At 43.1% G+C, this 15370-nt stretch overlaps 1 protein-coding gene across 3 annotated transcripts in view; it reads left to right on the top strand.

Moving 5' to 3' along the window:
* LOC126533523 (uncharacterized) overlaps positions 1 to 15370 on the top strand; it is a 55529-nt gene that overhangs the window by 7250 nt on the left and 32909 nt on the right. For all 3 annotated transcript variants that reach the window (XM_050180692.3, XM_055071927.1, XM_055071928.1), the window contains exons 3-10: positions 1239 to 1366; positions 4444 to 4473; positions 4558 to 4602; positions 6560 to 6577; positions 6658 to 6735; positions 12057 to 12149; positions 13573 to 13740; positions 14916 to 14975. In XM_050180692.3, the coding sequence (XP_050036649.1) occupies positions 1239 to 1366; positions 4444 to 4473; positions 4558 to 4602; positions 6560 to 6577; positions 6658 to 6735; positions 12057 to 12149; positions 13573 to 13740; positions 14916 to 14975 (620 nt within the window). The remainder of the gene's footprint in view (positions 1 to 1238; positions 1367 to 4443; positions 4474 to 4557; positions 4603 to 6559; positions 6578 to 6657; positions 6736 to 12056; positions 12150 to 13572; positions 13741 to 14915; positions 14976 to 15370) is intronic.

The following is a 15370-nucleotide window of genomic DNA, read 5'->3' as shown; positions in this document are numbered from 1 at the left end:
GCCAGCTTTGAATAGTGGCAAGCATGAAATATATAAACATTTGCCAGGATATATAGTGCTACATTGTCAGATTGCTCCAGCATTCTAGCTCATAGCGTCGAAAATTCTGTAGCATGCTTTTAATGAGAGAGGTGGTGTTAGTTACGGCTACCCTAGCACTCATGTAACATTCACACAAACAAACTTGATGCATGTTTCTAATTTTAGAGCGCAGCTCTTAATATCCCACTGCTGCAGTGAGCGTTGGGGACATCAGCATACCCAAGCGTACGAGTGCCGCGAGGAATGAAAGTGAACTCGGAGCGCAGCGGTAGACGAAGGAAAGGCCATAGTGAAGAGAGGACGAAAAAAGCGCTGGAGGAGGGTGCATTGGAACCATGAGGTGGAAAGAAGCGGAGGAGCTTAGGGGAGATGGCCTGCGCATGCGCTGAGTTGCCGGCGGCCATGGCATCCTCATCATGGAGGAAGGAAAAATATAGGAGCGAGCATTACGGTGCTGTGAGGTGGGGAGGGCTACGCTCATCCGTGGCGTCTGCCGCTGAGGTCAGTCCGCAGTGCCAGCGTGTGACGGGGATCACTGCTCTTGCAAGGGGCGATGACGAGTGGCTACGAGTAAGGCTCAATGTGACGCTCCCTTGGGTGTTGTCACAGCCGACACTGGTGACACGACTACTCTGTGACGAAGGGCTGCTCTTGTCGTTAGTGGAACGAAAGTATGAGAAGAAAAGCATAGTGCCGCGCAAAACGTGCTGTGCGGCGACAATGGCTATGCTATGGAGCCAGAGCAGCACACATTTATTTATTTATTTATTTGTGATACCCTCAAGGTACATAATTGTACATTGCAGAGGGGAGGGGCCATACATCATCTGTATGCAGGGCTTTGTTTCCATACATCACCTGTATGGAAACAAAGCACTGCATGAGTGGAGGTCTGTCTGCAGCAGCTGCTGTGAATCGCACCCCTGCACCCCCCACGTACTGCCTCTTGCGATCTCCCGATTAGCGAGGCATACGTGCTGCACTTCACTCCATTTGCAACATGCTGCACGAGGCAGGTTGTCTGCGCCAGCCAATATATCGCGAAGTGAAAACACGTATCGAGCTGCGCTCAAATTTTGCATTAGGGAGTATCGTAATCATCGGTGAATTTTTTTTACATGTCAAGCAACTTGTTTTTCTTGTTTTTCTTTTTCTTTTTTTAGTTTGCCATTGTAATAATAAAAGAAATGTTGCAGTGTGACAAGATCAACAAAAGTGGCTGCCATACTACCTGAGGTTACCGTGGCCTGCTTTCTTCTGGCCTTACTTTTGGTACTGGTTGCATCAGCTGCTCTTCTTTCTTGGACAACACGTCGACATGCCCGTGAGTTGAAGTGTGTTGTTTGATTGGCATTCTTTTCAAATGGTGTTGCTGCTGTAGCTTGCCTTTTCTTTCCTTTAAGCTCGCTGTGCATTGTGTTTCTTGGGATTCTGTTCAGTTTACTTTAGACGAAGCAGGGGATACAAATAAAGTGCAGTGGGTGCTTTCAATGGTACCGCGGTGATTGAAATGTCATTGTACATGTACAATGTTGTTCAAATCAGTACCTGTGAACAAGGCTCCCGTGTGGGAGCTGAAACATCTTTTTTCTTTTAAATTTACTTTGGTCAGAGTAGTGCCCCGGGTTTTGTCTACTTTTCACTGTGTTCCACACCGGCCAGACGGGCTTCGGTTAAACCTTAAAGAGGCCCTGAACTACCCCTTGGGCTTGGTGAAATAACATAGTCTACGGGTAGCATGTGTTGCTGTGAACATCTCAGCCAAGTTTCGCTGTCGTACGTGGTGTGTGGAGCTCGCAAGCAGGTCGCGAAGTCACCTTTCTCTCAAACACTCCCTTTTCAGAAGAAGGCCCTGTCCTCACTCTCTTCTGGATGCTTTATTTCATCATTACCTTAGACTGCTGCTTTTGGCTGACAGCTGACTTCAAGCTGCAGTCGGCTACATGGCATAGATATTGTGGCCACCGCGGGGTGCCACCACGAATCCACTGGCTAAGCGCTCTGTGGCTAGCTCAGGACAACTGCATTTGGTTTATGTTTAGCATGTCGTAGGCACCAAAAGTGGAAGTCAGTGGCATCTCCAAAATGAAACTTTTAACTGTGTGCCATGGAGACATTTAGAAGGCGGAGCATTGTGGGCATGCTCCACTGCACCATTGCCTTCGCAGTGCAAGGCATTGAAGAAGGAACAGGTGCACAGCGGAGGCCTTGCTTGATTGCCAATAACTCGACATCTGCAGAATGCATTGAAGTACTTCTTGCGGCAAAGTATTTCTGAAATAGCCTATTTTCACTTGAAATGCCTTTCTCCACTTCGATAAAAAATGGTTTAGGGCCCCTTTAAATTTCATCAATAACTGATGTATGTTCAGTTGGTATTAACACAGTTGCACTTTGTCACTACTTAATGGCTATATACATGGACAACTTTCTATGGCAATGAAGGGAAAGTGACGGAGGCAAAGTGTCCACAAGTAAGAGCGCTTCGGGAAAGAAAGTTTCCCCCATTTTCATTCGCTTTAGTTTAAGCTTGTGGGGTCTTAGGGTCTCAAAGGAGTACCGACCACCGTGGGTTCGAGCTTAGCGAGCCACAGTACCGCATCAGCCGTCAGCCTCTAGCACCGCTGCACGCGAGCTCAGGCTGCAAGGGGCTACCGAGCGACACATGCAAGAAGACAGTATTGCCTTGAATTGATGGAAACTGTTTATTGTATCCGATGGCACCTGACACTGCACAAATTCCCGGTCCTGGTGCGGCGGGGAACCAAAGGGGTCCCGCACTAAGGGCAAAAAATACAGTCAGGGGCGTCTATAGCACATCGCTGCGAGAGCACAGGCTCAAGCTGGGACACGCCGCTAGGAAAAGTCCTGGCGGCTATGCTACTTGCTCTCACGATAACCAATGGGCCAACTCGCAAGAGCTCGGGCAATCTCCTTTGGCTTGGGCCTCCGATGAGTGCGGCTTGGTGTGGTACAACCTCGCGCGAGCACTAGGCACCCGTTCTTCGGCTTACCGTCAGGACAGGATCAACACGAGGTACGCGCTCCCCGCACAGGCAAAGGCACCGTGCGTGAGCTCAGTCCTAGTCGCAAAGGTGTCGGTGGATGAGAGGGAGCATGTACGTACCCAGCACAGTCCCAAGGGAGAAGAGACACGCTACTTCCGCGAGAGTTGCCACCAGGGGCCGCTTCGTGACGTCGTAGCACCGCCCTCACCGCGAACAATCGCGAGTGGAGCTCCACCGCTGACAACTGGTTCAGAGCAAGGAGGGAGTGAGGCGTAGGGATTGCAGAAACAGGTGAAATGCACCCGTGCAATGGCGCGTTGAATTCCCCAAATCCCCACAAGCTGGGTAATAGAAAACATAAACACCTTAATTACAACAGCAAAAATAAGACAGAACATGCTGCTGAATGTTAAGTCTGACTCTACTGTTTGATTTTTTTCTTGTGCATCTGGGTAAATGCAAAACCATCACACCTGGAAGCTATGCTGATTATCTGTTCCAAGGAACCAAAAGTGCTATCAAACGCTGCCAGACTACGTGTTGCAGTAGCATACTGGCAGAAACTCCACCTCTGTAACTTTACTTAAATTTCCCTTCAGTATAGTTCTACTGCTTTTATTGTTCAGAGATTGGCATTTTTACCTCCACTCACTAGTCTTTAAGAACTTAATTGAGAACTCAGTTATCACTTGTGCAGCATCAGTAGTAAAAAAGAAAAGAAGAGAGAGAGAAACAAGGAAACTGGACATATTGTATTAGTCAGTGATTTTTCCCATCAGGCCACTGATACTGCAGTTGAAAGTGGCTTAGTTAAGAAAGCAGCACTTGTAGAATTGCCACCCTGTTGCTGTTTGCTAGCTTTTCAGACTTGCATTTCTATTATTGCAATCCCCGAGTGGGTTAATAGGAAACAAAGGTTATGTGCGACTCAATAGCATGTTGTTGTACAAGATGGTTTGCTGGTTTGCTTGCATATGGAAACCGTCCTCAGACAGGTCTATGCAGGTCTATGCGGGTCTATTAAGACCTGTGACCCATACAGGCCACAGGTCTTAATTAATGGCCTTTTAAAAAAATAATTATGATTGAAGCAATAATTAATTAATTGCAGCAACTCTTTCATAAAGCATTGTAATTGCTTCATGCCTTGCCACAGTTTCCTTTCGTGAAGTGCTCCAACTTCGTGACCTACAGCACACCTTAATGTCTTTATTTGGTGATCACGGTTAGGTTATCGCAAAAGAATGCAGAAAGAAATTACAAAAATTCTTCACGGTATAGTTATTTTATCAGCAAAATATTTAGGCTGTGATCATTTCTATTGGTAAATTGGCCATTTGTGCATGAGTGAGAAGTCTTGACACATCTTATAAACATGCATTCCTCTTTCTAGGTATTGTTCTTGCTGGACAAACTACCAAAAGTAAGTCATTATGAAAGTTGGTATAATACTTGTCTTTGAATATAGGCCATGTGGCCCTGATGTGCTTCTTGGGCTGTTTTTCAGAGGCTCTACATCCCAGCAATGCAACATACATCATACCACCATTCAGTAAGCTACAAACCACTGTTTTTGAATTGCTTGGAAAAAAAAAATTCTTGCCCTGTGGGCCCCACTATTAGGCTTGCTCTGCAAAATGGGCCTGCATTTACTGTATGCATATTCACACTTTGAACTGAGCATATCTTAAAGTTGATGTTTATTCTGATTTTGCATTGACCCCTGTTAACTATGTTGCTTCATTTCATATCATAAGAAGCCAACAAACATTGACACCAAGGACAACATAGGGGAAATTACTTGTGCTTAATAAATGAAATAAAGAAATAAATGATAAATTAGTGGAAATTAAAGTGGATGAAAAAACAACTTGCCGCAAGTGGGAACCGAACCCACAACCTTCGCATTTCGCGTGCGATGCTCCACCAATTGAGCTACCGCGGCGCCGTTTCCCCATCCACTTTCTTGGGTATTTATGTGTCCTAGTAGAACCCTGGGAGTGTTAGCCAGCGCCACCATTCACTGACCTTGGCGGCAGACGTGGAACGTATTTTTTGCCGCAGGCGTCACGAGACCGTGATCGTTTTTTTTGGGGGGGTGAAGGCAACTGGTCAATAAACCCACATATGCTACCTGAAGGCATCAATGTTGCCGGATTCGAGACCCTCGTTATGTAAATAACGAGAAGAAAGGGGGTTAACCGAGGGGCCCGATTTTTATTAGTCATATCATAAGAAGCCAACAAACATTGACACCAAGGACAACATAGGGGAAATTACTTGTGCTTAATAAATGAAATGACGAAATGATAAATTAATGGAAATTAAAGTGGATGAAAAAGCAACTTGCCGCAGGTGGGAACCAAACCCACAACCTTCACATTTCGCGTGCGATGCTCTACCAATTGAGCTACCAATTGAGCTACCCACAACCTTCACGAAATGCGAAGGTTGTGGGTTCGGTTCCCACCTGCGGCAAGTTGTTTTTTCATCCACTTTAATTTCCATTAATTTATCATTTCGTCATTTCATTTATTAAGCACAAGTAATTTCCCCTATGTTGTCCTTGGTGTCAATGTTTGTTGGCTTCTTATGATATGACTAATAAAAATCGGGCCCCTCGGTTAACCCCCTTTCTTCTCGTTATTCATTTCATAATAGTAACGTAATCAATGCAGAAAATTGCTGACTTTTCTACTCTTCCTTATGAACAGCTTTGGAGCACTCGAGAGAGAGAGAGATCAAACTTCGTTGTGCCCTTGATGGGGTCCAGGGGTGGTGGGCATTGGGAGACAAACCCCCAGTCCCCACCTTCCTCAGCTAGCGGCCAGTCCTTACTTTCTGGCGGCATCTTCGGCTGTCCGGACGGCCCAGAGCTGCTGCTCTGGGTCCAAGCTCAGCAGCAAAGTCTCTCACTGCTTGGCCATAGCTAGGATGCGTGTGGTGTTAGTGCGATGGGTGTTGGTGGGTGAGGCTTTGAGGCATGCCCAGATAATGTGATCAAGGTCAGTGCGGGTCTCACACGCTTTGCAGAGTGGGGAGTATGCATCCAGGTAAATGCGGTCGTACAGCACAGGGTCTGGGGAAGTTCACGTCTGATGTAGTCGCCAAGTGGTGGATTGAGATTTATTCAGTGTTTTGTGTGCTGGGGGGTAGCATAACCACTCTCTGCAGTAGTGGAGCGCTTGATTTGCCTTGGTGTATGAACACATTACTACTACTGTACTACTGTTTTGGATGATGATGATTTTCTTTTTCCTAAGCACTGGTCAGTGCAAGATACATTGCTTTAGTCAAAAAGGAGAAGTGCCATTATGGCGCTTTGTCAAAATACTGCACGCTGTCTCTTGCGAAGACGACAAATAGGCAAATATAGCCCCATTATTGCTCAGAAAAATCCAAGTCCCTCTATACTACTATGCAGCTGAATGAGTGAAACGGCGTCTTGATGAACTTCCTTAGAGTGAATTTTGTTGCACTGAATGTTTTCTCTTTGTCTTTCGTGGCAGGCATTCTTCCACACGATCGTAAGCTGACCTTCTCTTAGATCACTTGTAAATCTCTTCTTCCTAGCGGAAAGAAAATGTTTCTCTTGTGGGCCACTTAGGTGCTCTGCAAACCATCGACTCGAGTCTGCACGTGAAGTTCACAGCAGGCACTGGGAGTCACACCTCACATGGCCCTCGTAAGTATTTCTACTTGATGAAACAAAGTTATTAAGGGTAGTCCACACAGTGGGGCTACTGCATTCCTACATCGTTAGACAAAGCGTGAATTATCGTACGGCATCATGGATTTGTTTAGTCTTTCCAAGTGGCAGTGCTGCATAAGCAATATGATTTTGCATACCATTGCAGGTTTACACATGCAATATTTCATAAATAACAGATTATATCTAATTGCTGCTTATGAATGATATATTAAACAAAGTGCTGAAGTGTCTATGTTGCCTATTACTCTTTCTCCAATAGTAGGCAGTGGGGTACACTTATGTCACGCAAGCACATCCAAATAAAACACTCCTATGTGGAGCTGTGACATTGCTTATGTTTTAAACAGTTTGGTAGAGGGTTTGTCAACAGGAATTGCTGTACAACACTGGTTACACAGAGCAGCAGCAAAATATTGTGCAATGTCGTTCAGCTGGTATTCATTTCTCTGTGTGCTTTGAAATGTCGTTCCACACTTTTCTGGGTGCTATGACATAGAGCAGGAGTGGCGCTTGCAACAAGTGTGTGTGTTTGTTATTGCCTTTATTATTTTTGTTTGTTTTATGTCTTGTGCTATCAGATTCAGTATGACACTGAACAAAAAAAAAAATGAAGTGAATGTTTTAACAGAGTTTTGCACAGTACTTTCTTTAGACCAGTTTCTGTGTTGCTAATTCACAGAGAATGCATGTGCAGAACCACAGAATCCATGGTTGAAATGGCTGTCGTGACAGACCGTGTATGGTTGTGGCAAGTACTCCAGCAAAACTGTCAAAACAACTCTTTAGTACAAATCTGAAAGCAGTATTTGTTGTGTCATCATGAGACAATTAGCTTGAAGTTCATGCTTATGAATGCCTACAGATTTCGTGCGCTTATAGCTTAGTAGCCGTTTTGCAATCACGTGGCTGCAGAACGTGATGCACACTTTCGTAAAATTGGAGACTGCTTTGTTTGCCGACCACATACCAGCAGACATGGGGGAGGGAATCGCTCTGCAGTTGTTGCTTGAAACTCTGAAATTTTAGGATAATGGCTTCTTATTTGAGATAACAGTGCCCAAGAGACTGTGTAGACTGCATGTCATTGGAACTAGCTTGAAACAATTCTTCGTAAGCTTTTACACTGACATAAGAATTTTAGTTCTCGTTGTACAGCTTGAAATGGTAAAGGTATTGTCACAAATATGCTTTAGATATCTTTCTTCTCAGGTCTTCTCTTCTGAGGAGTATGTTTCTTAATGAACAAGTGTCTTTGACGTCTCGAGTTGGCAGTGAGAGAGCAGCTATTGTACCTGCCACGGCGGCTTAGCAGCTGTGGTGTTGTGCTGCTAAGGACGAGGTCGCAAGATCAACTCTCGTTCGTGGTGGTTGCATTTTTATGGGAGCAAAATGCAAAACGCCTGTGTCCCTTGCATTCGGGGCACATTAAAGATCCCCTGGTGGTCAAAATTATTCCAGTCCCCCGCTGTGACGCGCGTCATAATCGAATTGTGGTTTTGGCACGTAATACTCCAGAATTCAATTCAGTTTAGCAGCTCTCGAGTCTGTGTCCTTAATTATTAACCCCCCAAAAGCCTGAATGCTATTCTACGTGAAGGAAAATTAGAACAACTTTATCGCCTTTATCTCTTGCCTTGGAGAGCACATTTAAATAAAAAAACATCTTGAGTTATAAGTTAATTACAGTAATTGATTAGTAACTGGTTTTCTGAACTATTTACGACTTAATATTCACTCTACTGTATAAAAACTCTGCTATGGCTTCTATGTTTGTTTGATACTTGAGTTTTGATACTGATTATACCAAATATGGCACTTTGGGCTTTGTGGGATTGAAATCTTTGTAATTTAGTTTCAGGATTTTGGTTCTAACTAAAAGAACGCAGTAAAATATTTGTGACAAGCGTCATGCAAAATTTTCAAGGCTGCCATGGCACTTCTAAACATAAGAAAGCAACCAGGTGTTATTGTTTGTTTATTGTGGAAACAATGGTGACATGAAGTTTGCTTTTAAAATAATGCCATGCTGAAGATTAGAGAAACCATTGCGATGGACACAGCGGCTTGCTTACTTTCATCACTGGAAATAGAAACCTCAGCATAAATGTTGTACATGACTTCACCAATTTTAAATAGCTGAAGGGTAATTTATTTTATGAGCGTTTTTTTCTCCGGGTGCTTAATTTCACTTAGCCTCTATGGATTCTGTGTCTTCGCAAAGTGTTTTCGAAAGGCTCCTGTGCTTGATGCACAACCGTTGGCACGTCATTGCGCGCATCTGAGGCCACCTCGGAAATCATGAAACCCTGCTTAAAGCTTAAATTTATACAGTTCAACTTGTTGGGTTGAACTCAAGCCTGGGTGTAAAAAGGGTGTGTATGTCTTTATATTTTACTTTGGAATAACATACCTGTAAAGGGCATCTTATTACCATCTTACCATCTACGCTGACGATATCACCCTCTGGGTGAGCGATAGCAACGATTGACAGGTTGAAAACACATTACAATCTGCAATACAAGCAGTTGAACAATGCCTAGCAGGAACTGGACTGGCATGTTCGGCAGAGAACTCTGAGCTCCTCATTTATATACCATCGCGACGTGGCCGAAAACCATGCAACTACGAGGAAAGAAACTATCCGCAAATTCACCTAACTAGGGCAGATGGTACGCCTATACCCAAGGTTGACAAGATCAGAGTATTGGGCCTCATCATTGAAAGTAACGGCTACAATGGAGAAACCATGTGCAAATTAGACAATATAACATCTCAAATCATGCGGCTACTTAAACGAATAGCCAACAAACATAGTGGAATGAAAGAAGGCAATCTGCTTAAACTAGTCCAAGCGTTCGTAATAAGCAGAATAGTATACGTGGCATTGTACCTATGATGGTACTCATCAGAAAAATACAAATTAGACGCTTAATCAGAAAAGTCTACAAGCAAGCAATCGGACTCTCCATCACCACCAGCAACGATAGACTGCTGCAGCTAAAAAGCTTTACGTTTAGGGCAAGTTGGTTGTACATGGTTCTTATTAGACTTTTGCATGCACAAAGACAGGACATCGAACGAAGAAGGGACACACAACATGCGCATACTTCAACTGGCTTTTATTGTGACAGCGACATATATATATATATATATATATATATATATGCATATATGCTTCCACAATCAGAAGAAAAAAGAAACAGGATGGCAAGAAAACAAACAAACCACATGCAAAACTGCATAGCCACATGTGCCGGCGAAACCAAACTTTGTCACTGTCATTCCTTTTCACCGTCCAGAAACCTCACTTTCTTATCACTTAGTCCTACAGATGGGGCACTAACAAAACTCTGATCATGCTGAAGAATTTCTCTGGCCTCAACTGGTTAACCTGGTTAACCGATTTATGTGAGAAAATAATATTGTGCATCTGTTAAAGATACGATAACAACCATTGTATGACTTGCAGTGTTCTGCCATGTGGCCTTCGATGCCTTGGTTTACCTTGCAGCGATGTTCTGCTATCCTCTCGTTTATGGATTGGCTGGTTTGACCGATATAACACTTGCCGCACGACAAGGGAACACGATATACTACACCTTCTTTGCATGCAACGAACTTTTGATGCTTAATTATGCATCTTGGTTTCTTATTCTTAATTGGGCAGCTTTTCCTGCCAAGTCTTTCAAGTTTTTTGGGAGCTGAGAACACGACTTTGACTTGAGAGCGAGATCCTATCTTCTTTAGGTGATGTGAAATTTTATGGAATTATGGAATGACAACCACTTTTTTCTCTTCTTCTGGCTGCTGTCTTCTTTGCTATTGCTGCGGCGTGTTGTTCTGTTGTCAACCTTGCCTCATTTTTCTTTTTGCGGTACACGCTTTCAGTGACTGCTACAACAATCTGTTTCTGGAAACCTGTCTCTTTCAACCGCAATACTTGCGAGTGAAAACTTTGCTTCATTAGGTGATGACAAGACTTTTCAAACGCTTTCGACAGACATAATTGCGCAATATTTCTTTTAACCAGCTTTGAGTGCTCAGACGAAAATGGAAGCAGAGGCTTTTTTGTTATGGGTTCATACATCCAACACGGGGGATTTGGTTCAAAGATAATTCTAATGTCGAGAAACTTGATGCTGTTGTGCTCAGGCATTTCATCAGTGATACTCAAAGGCTCTAGACACCTTTCGAAACATGTTAAAATATTTCCAATTTGTGCATCAGTGTTCCTAAAAGTTCTGTCTAAAATAACTAAAAAATCATCCACAAGACGAAACACTTTTACAACACCGTTGTCAATAATGCGGGTGCGGTCAATAATGCAATTTGGGGGCCCACGCCACCAAATCGCAGGGCATTGAATAAATGAATGACATTAATTAATTAATTAATTAATTAAGGGCATCTTATCAACCAACATGTGCCTGTATGGAATCATTATCCATAGCTTTTAATGTGTTTACTAGTATATAAAATTATGGTTTTGTTCAATGCTTTCTTACTGATGGAGAAAGTACAGTGCATTGAATGTATGGATCATTACTATCCTGTATTTTTTGTTATAATGCAGTGTGCGTGCGTGTGTGTGTGTGTGTGGATATAGACAATATTGGCTGTTCTGCGGTTTATTACTTGTTAGCTTTAATTTCTGGTGACAGTCTTGGTGCAGTAGTATATTTCATGTCCTCGCTTGCTTGTTTTGCCGTTGAAGCTAATAAATTGACTTTTGGTTCTTGAAACTTCGTTGAAAGTGATCATAACTTCTTAAGTGTCCTAGCAGTGTAAGTTCTGCTCACCTATCACCAATAAATTTTATCACTGCTTTTAATACAGGAATCCGTGCAATCAAACAGTAGCGTGCGTATGCTGTGGTAGCTGAATATCACTGCATTGCTTGTACACCAGCACTATTTATGACATGACAACTACAGCTTATAACTTACACACGTATATTGCATATATAGATCGCTTCTGAGAAAAAGTGAATTCTTCGAAGTGGCCTTGTTGTTTTTCTTTTCCACCTGTAATTACTGCTTTTTGACTTCTTCATGAGGTGACTCTGAGACAGCAATTTTTTATTATTATTTGTTTAAAGCATGCTCACAGTTCTCATGAAAAAATAGTGGCTTCTTTTAAGAATGTATTCCATTACCAACTGCAGCCTTCCTATGTAGTAATTTTTAAGTTAAATTTGTTTCATCTGGATTTCTCTTTACTAAAAAGTGTGTTTTCATTGTATGCTGACATGGATATGTTGATTTTCTGAATGATAATGTGTATTGCCCTTCTAGCGTATTCTGGTCTAACGGCACCTGGCCCAGGTATAACGACACCTGGCCCAGGTACATACGAACTCTGCACCACCGAGTTCTGCATGAAAGAAGGCAAGTTACCTTTTTTTTTTTTCTGAATGCATGTGCATTGTAATGCCCTTGTTTTGATAAATAACCTGTCAAAGCACTGCAGAAGATGTGCAAAGGAAAAAAAAAGTTCTGAAGGTGTGCAGGAGGCACATTATATCCTTGTTGTGTAGTATCAGGAACTTATCTCCACTGTGATGTACTTATAGATAATGCTTGCTGCAGGCTGGTAACGCCAGCAGCTCCCTTTGCAATAGGCTATCGCTTCTTAAAGCTGAAATTGGCAAAACCAAGAGTAAACAATAATAATAATAATTAAAATAATAATAATAATAATAATAATAATAATAAAGAAAACATACCTTCCTCGCTGTAGTGCTGCGATCTTGGTCTGTAGATGCAATGCACTGACTCCATGACATTGGCAGTGTTCAGGTGTCCTTTAGAGGACTTCAGTTAGTGCTGAATTGCCTGCATCCACTCTTGACTCACGTACGGGGCAGAAACCTGCAGGCTTACGAAAAAGGTTCTACTTAAATTGAGGACGACGCAACAAGATATGGAAAGAAGAATGATGGGTGTAATGTTAAGGGATAAGAAAAGAGCAGATTGGGTGAGGGAACAAACGCGAGTTAATAACATCTTAGTTGAAATCAAGAAAAAGAAATGGGCATGGGCTGGACATGTAATGAAGAGGGAAGATAACCGATGGTCATTAAGGGTTACGGACTGGATTCCAAGGGAAGGGAAGCGTAGCAGGGGGCGGCAGAAAGTTAGGTGGGCGGATGAGATTAAGAAGTTTGCATGGACAACACGGCCACAATTAGTACATGACCGGGGTAGTTGGAGAAGTGTGGGAGAGGCCTTTGTCCTGCAGTGGGCGTAACCAGGCTGATGATGATGATGACTGTTGAAAACCTGTTTGATTGCCAACGCAGCTACGCAGGCATGCACAGTGGTGCCAGTGCACTTGAGGATCACGGGCTTCACTGACTCATCTGCAGCTCCCCAGGAAGCTCGCGTTTGGAAACTGCCCATAGACTATGCTTTCTTCAAACTTGAACATAGTAGACCAGATTGTCTTTCAGGTGTGTCTATTCAAAAATTGGTGGTTCCCTAAGATGTACTCCATCTGGGTCTCCCTTCTCAGTGCACTACTGACTCTGGAGATAAAGGTGGGGTTCAGGGAAGAAAATAGGTGTTCACTTTTGTGAACACTTCCTCCATTTCGCATATTTCCATGGAACCTGCTTACTCAGATTCAGTGGTTATTCTTCCTTGAGCAGACTTGGTCCATATAACTGCTTCCATTTGGCGCACCTTAAGGCACGTCTGCTTTGTCTACTGAACATTTCATTGCTCGTTCTTTTCTTGTTTGTGGAGTTTTGTAGTGATCAGAGGGGGAATAGTTGTGCACGTGATGCATGTTTGTTGTGTGCCCGCCCAGGACAGATGCTGCGCTACTTGCTGAATTCAGACAAGGATCCGTGCAAGGACTTCTACGAGTATGTGTGCAGCCAGTGGGTATCGCAGCAACTCCCTGGTGCCTCCCACATAGACGCTGACGGAGCCTTGGCAGCAGAGATTGAGGCCAGGATGAACTCATTCCTCAATGGTAGGTGCCGTGCCTGTTCAGTGTGTGCCGGTGGTCTGCTTTGCTACCATATAGGCTTGTTTAATAGCCATGATAAGTCAGGGTGCAGTTAGTATTAATAAGAATGGGAAACTTTCCCTTTTATTTCTTAGCTAATGGATCGGTTTCACAATTATGGGGGTACCGGCACAAAACTCTATTGTCTCACTCATTTGAGTTATTGGATGGCTCCCAACTCCGTAATGATGGTATGAGGCCCCATTTTCTCAAATGCATGACATATTATGAATTTCATTTTTAATATGACCAATTGCCTTCATAGTTACATCTCATGGTGCAATAAGTGCCCTGCTGACATTGTAGGACATTGTAGCAACTAATTACTAGTTGCAAAAGGAGTGTTTATCCATTGTTTCTTTCATGTTCTAATCCTCATGTCTTTGTACTTGTGTTTCAATGAACTTCAGCATAAAGGTGAACTTCTTAATGCTCTCAGAACGGTGTACCCTAGCATGGGGTATTTGATATTTATTTACTTTCGAAAATGAGTTTTGCTATCATTCTGAAATCCAGTATACTGTGTCCATCAGTGACAGAATTTACATTTAGTCGTCTGAGCGGTCACTAGAGGATAATGCAATGTTTCTATGTCACAGTGACTGTAACAAATGCAATCTGTAGTGTCATATACATGCTAACTAAAGTAAGGAATTTGGCTTAGCCACGAATTCAGTACATAGCTTTATAAATAGTCTTTTTCCAACCTCCTGTACTATCCTATCTCCCTGTCCTTTAGTCCTATACTCCTTCCACATATGCTGGCCACCGGGAGGTGTATGATGCTGAACAACTTGCCTCTTTAGAACACAAGTAATAGGCTCAAATGCTTCAAAAAGTATGCACTCCATACTCCCCGACATGGCTCAGCAGTAATGTTTCTTAGTGTGTTTATTAAGCAGTTTACTAAAACAAGCGGATGTATCTATGACATCCGAGAAGAACCCGTCTTTAGCATTTCACAGTTTGGGTTTTTCAGTGCGATTTCTTTTTAGCAGTGACTCAGTGGTAGTGTTTGCACCTCCTTATGTCATTATTTGATGCAGAACTGTTGCCTATTTTGCACCTACCCTCTATGCATATGCTTGAAGCTCAAGTTTGTTATGAATGTAAAAGAAAATGTACTTGTTTCCTGCCAGGCCCCGATATGTCAAGCATCCGGCCTTTGTTCACATTCTGGACCAACTGCAACCATCAGGGTGAGTATTACTTTATCATCATCGTCATCATCATCATCATCATTAATACTTTTTTTTTGTGGCATCACTGTACTTATCCAAATCGGGCCAACAGCACTAATGTGGGTTGCCTGACTTACTGCTCATTCTGGGGTGATATTCTTGGGTGATTGCTTTTGTAGACACTTTCACTTTGTTGAGATTTCCCTAAGATAAGAGCCAGACGTGTCAGTGCTTAGGGGCAGCAGTGTTCCTTGCACAATGTCAGGCACGCTGTCATAGCACAATGCAAGGAACACCGTCACCCATAGATGCTGACGGGTCAGCAATAGTCTCGTGAAATATAGCCAAAGTGAATGTACCTTTGAAAATGATCGCCCAAGAATACTGCTCGCGGGCTGTTCACTGTTGCACGA

The sequence above is a fragment of the Dermacentor andersoni genome, chromosome 7, assembly GCF_023375885.2.
Source record: "Dermacentor andersoni chromosome 7, qqDerAnde1_hic_scaffold, whole genome shotgun sequence".
NCBI lineage: Eukaryota > Metazoa > Arthropoda > Arachnida > Ixodida > Ixodidae > Dermacentor > Dermacentor andersoni.
The sequence above is the reverse complement of the archived record's forward strand: the minus strand, read 5'-3'. Positions and strand labels throughout refer to the sequence as shown.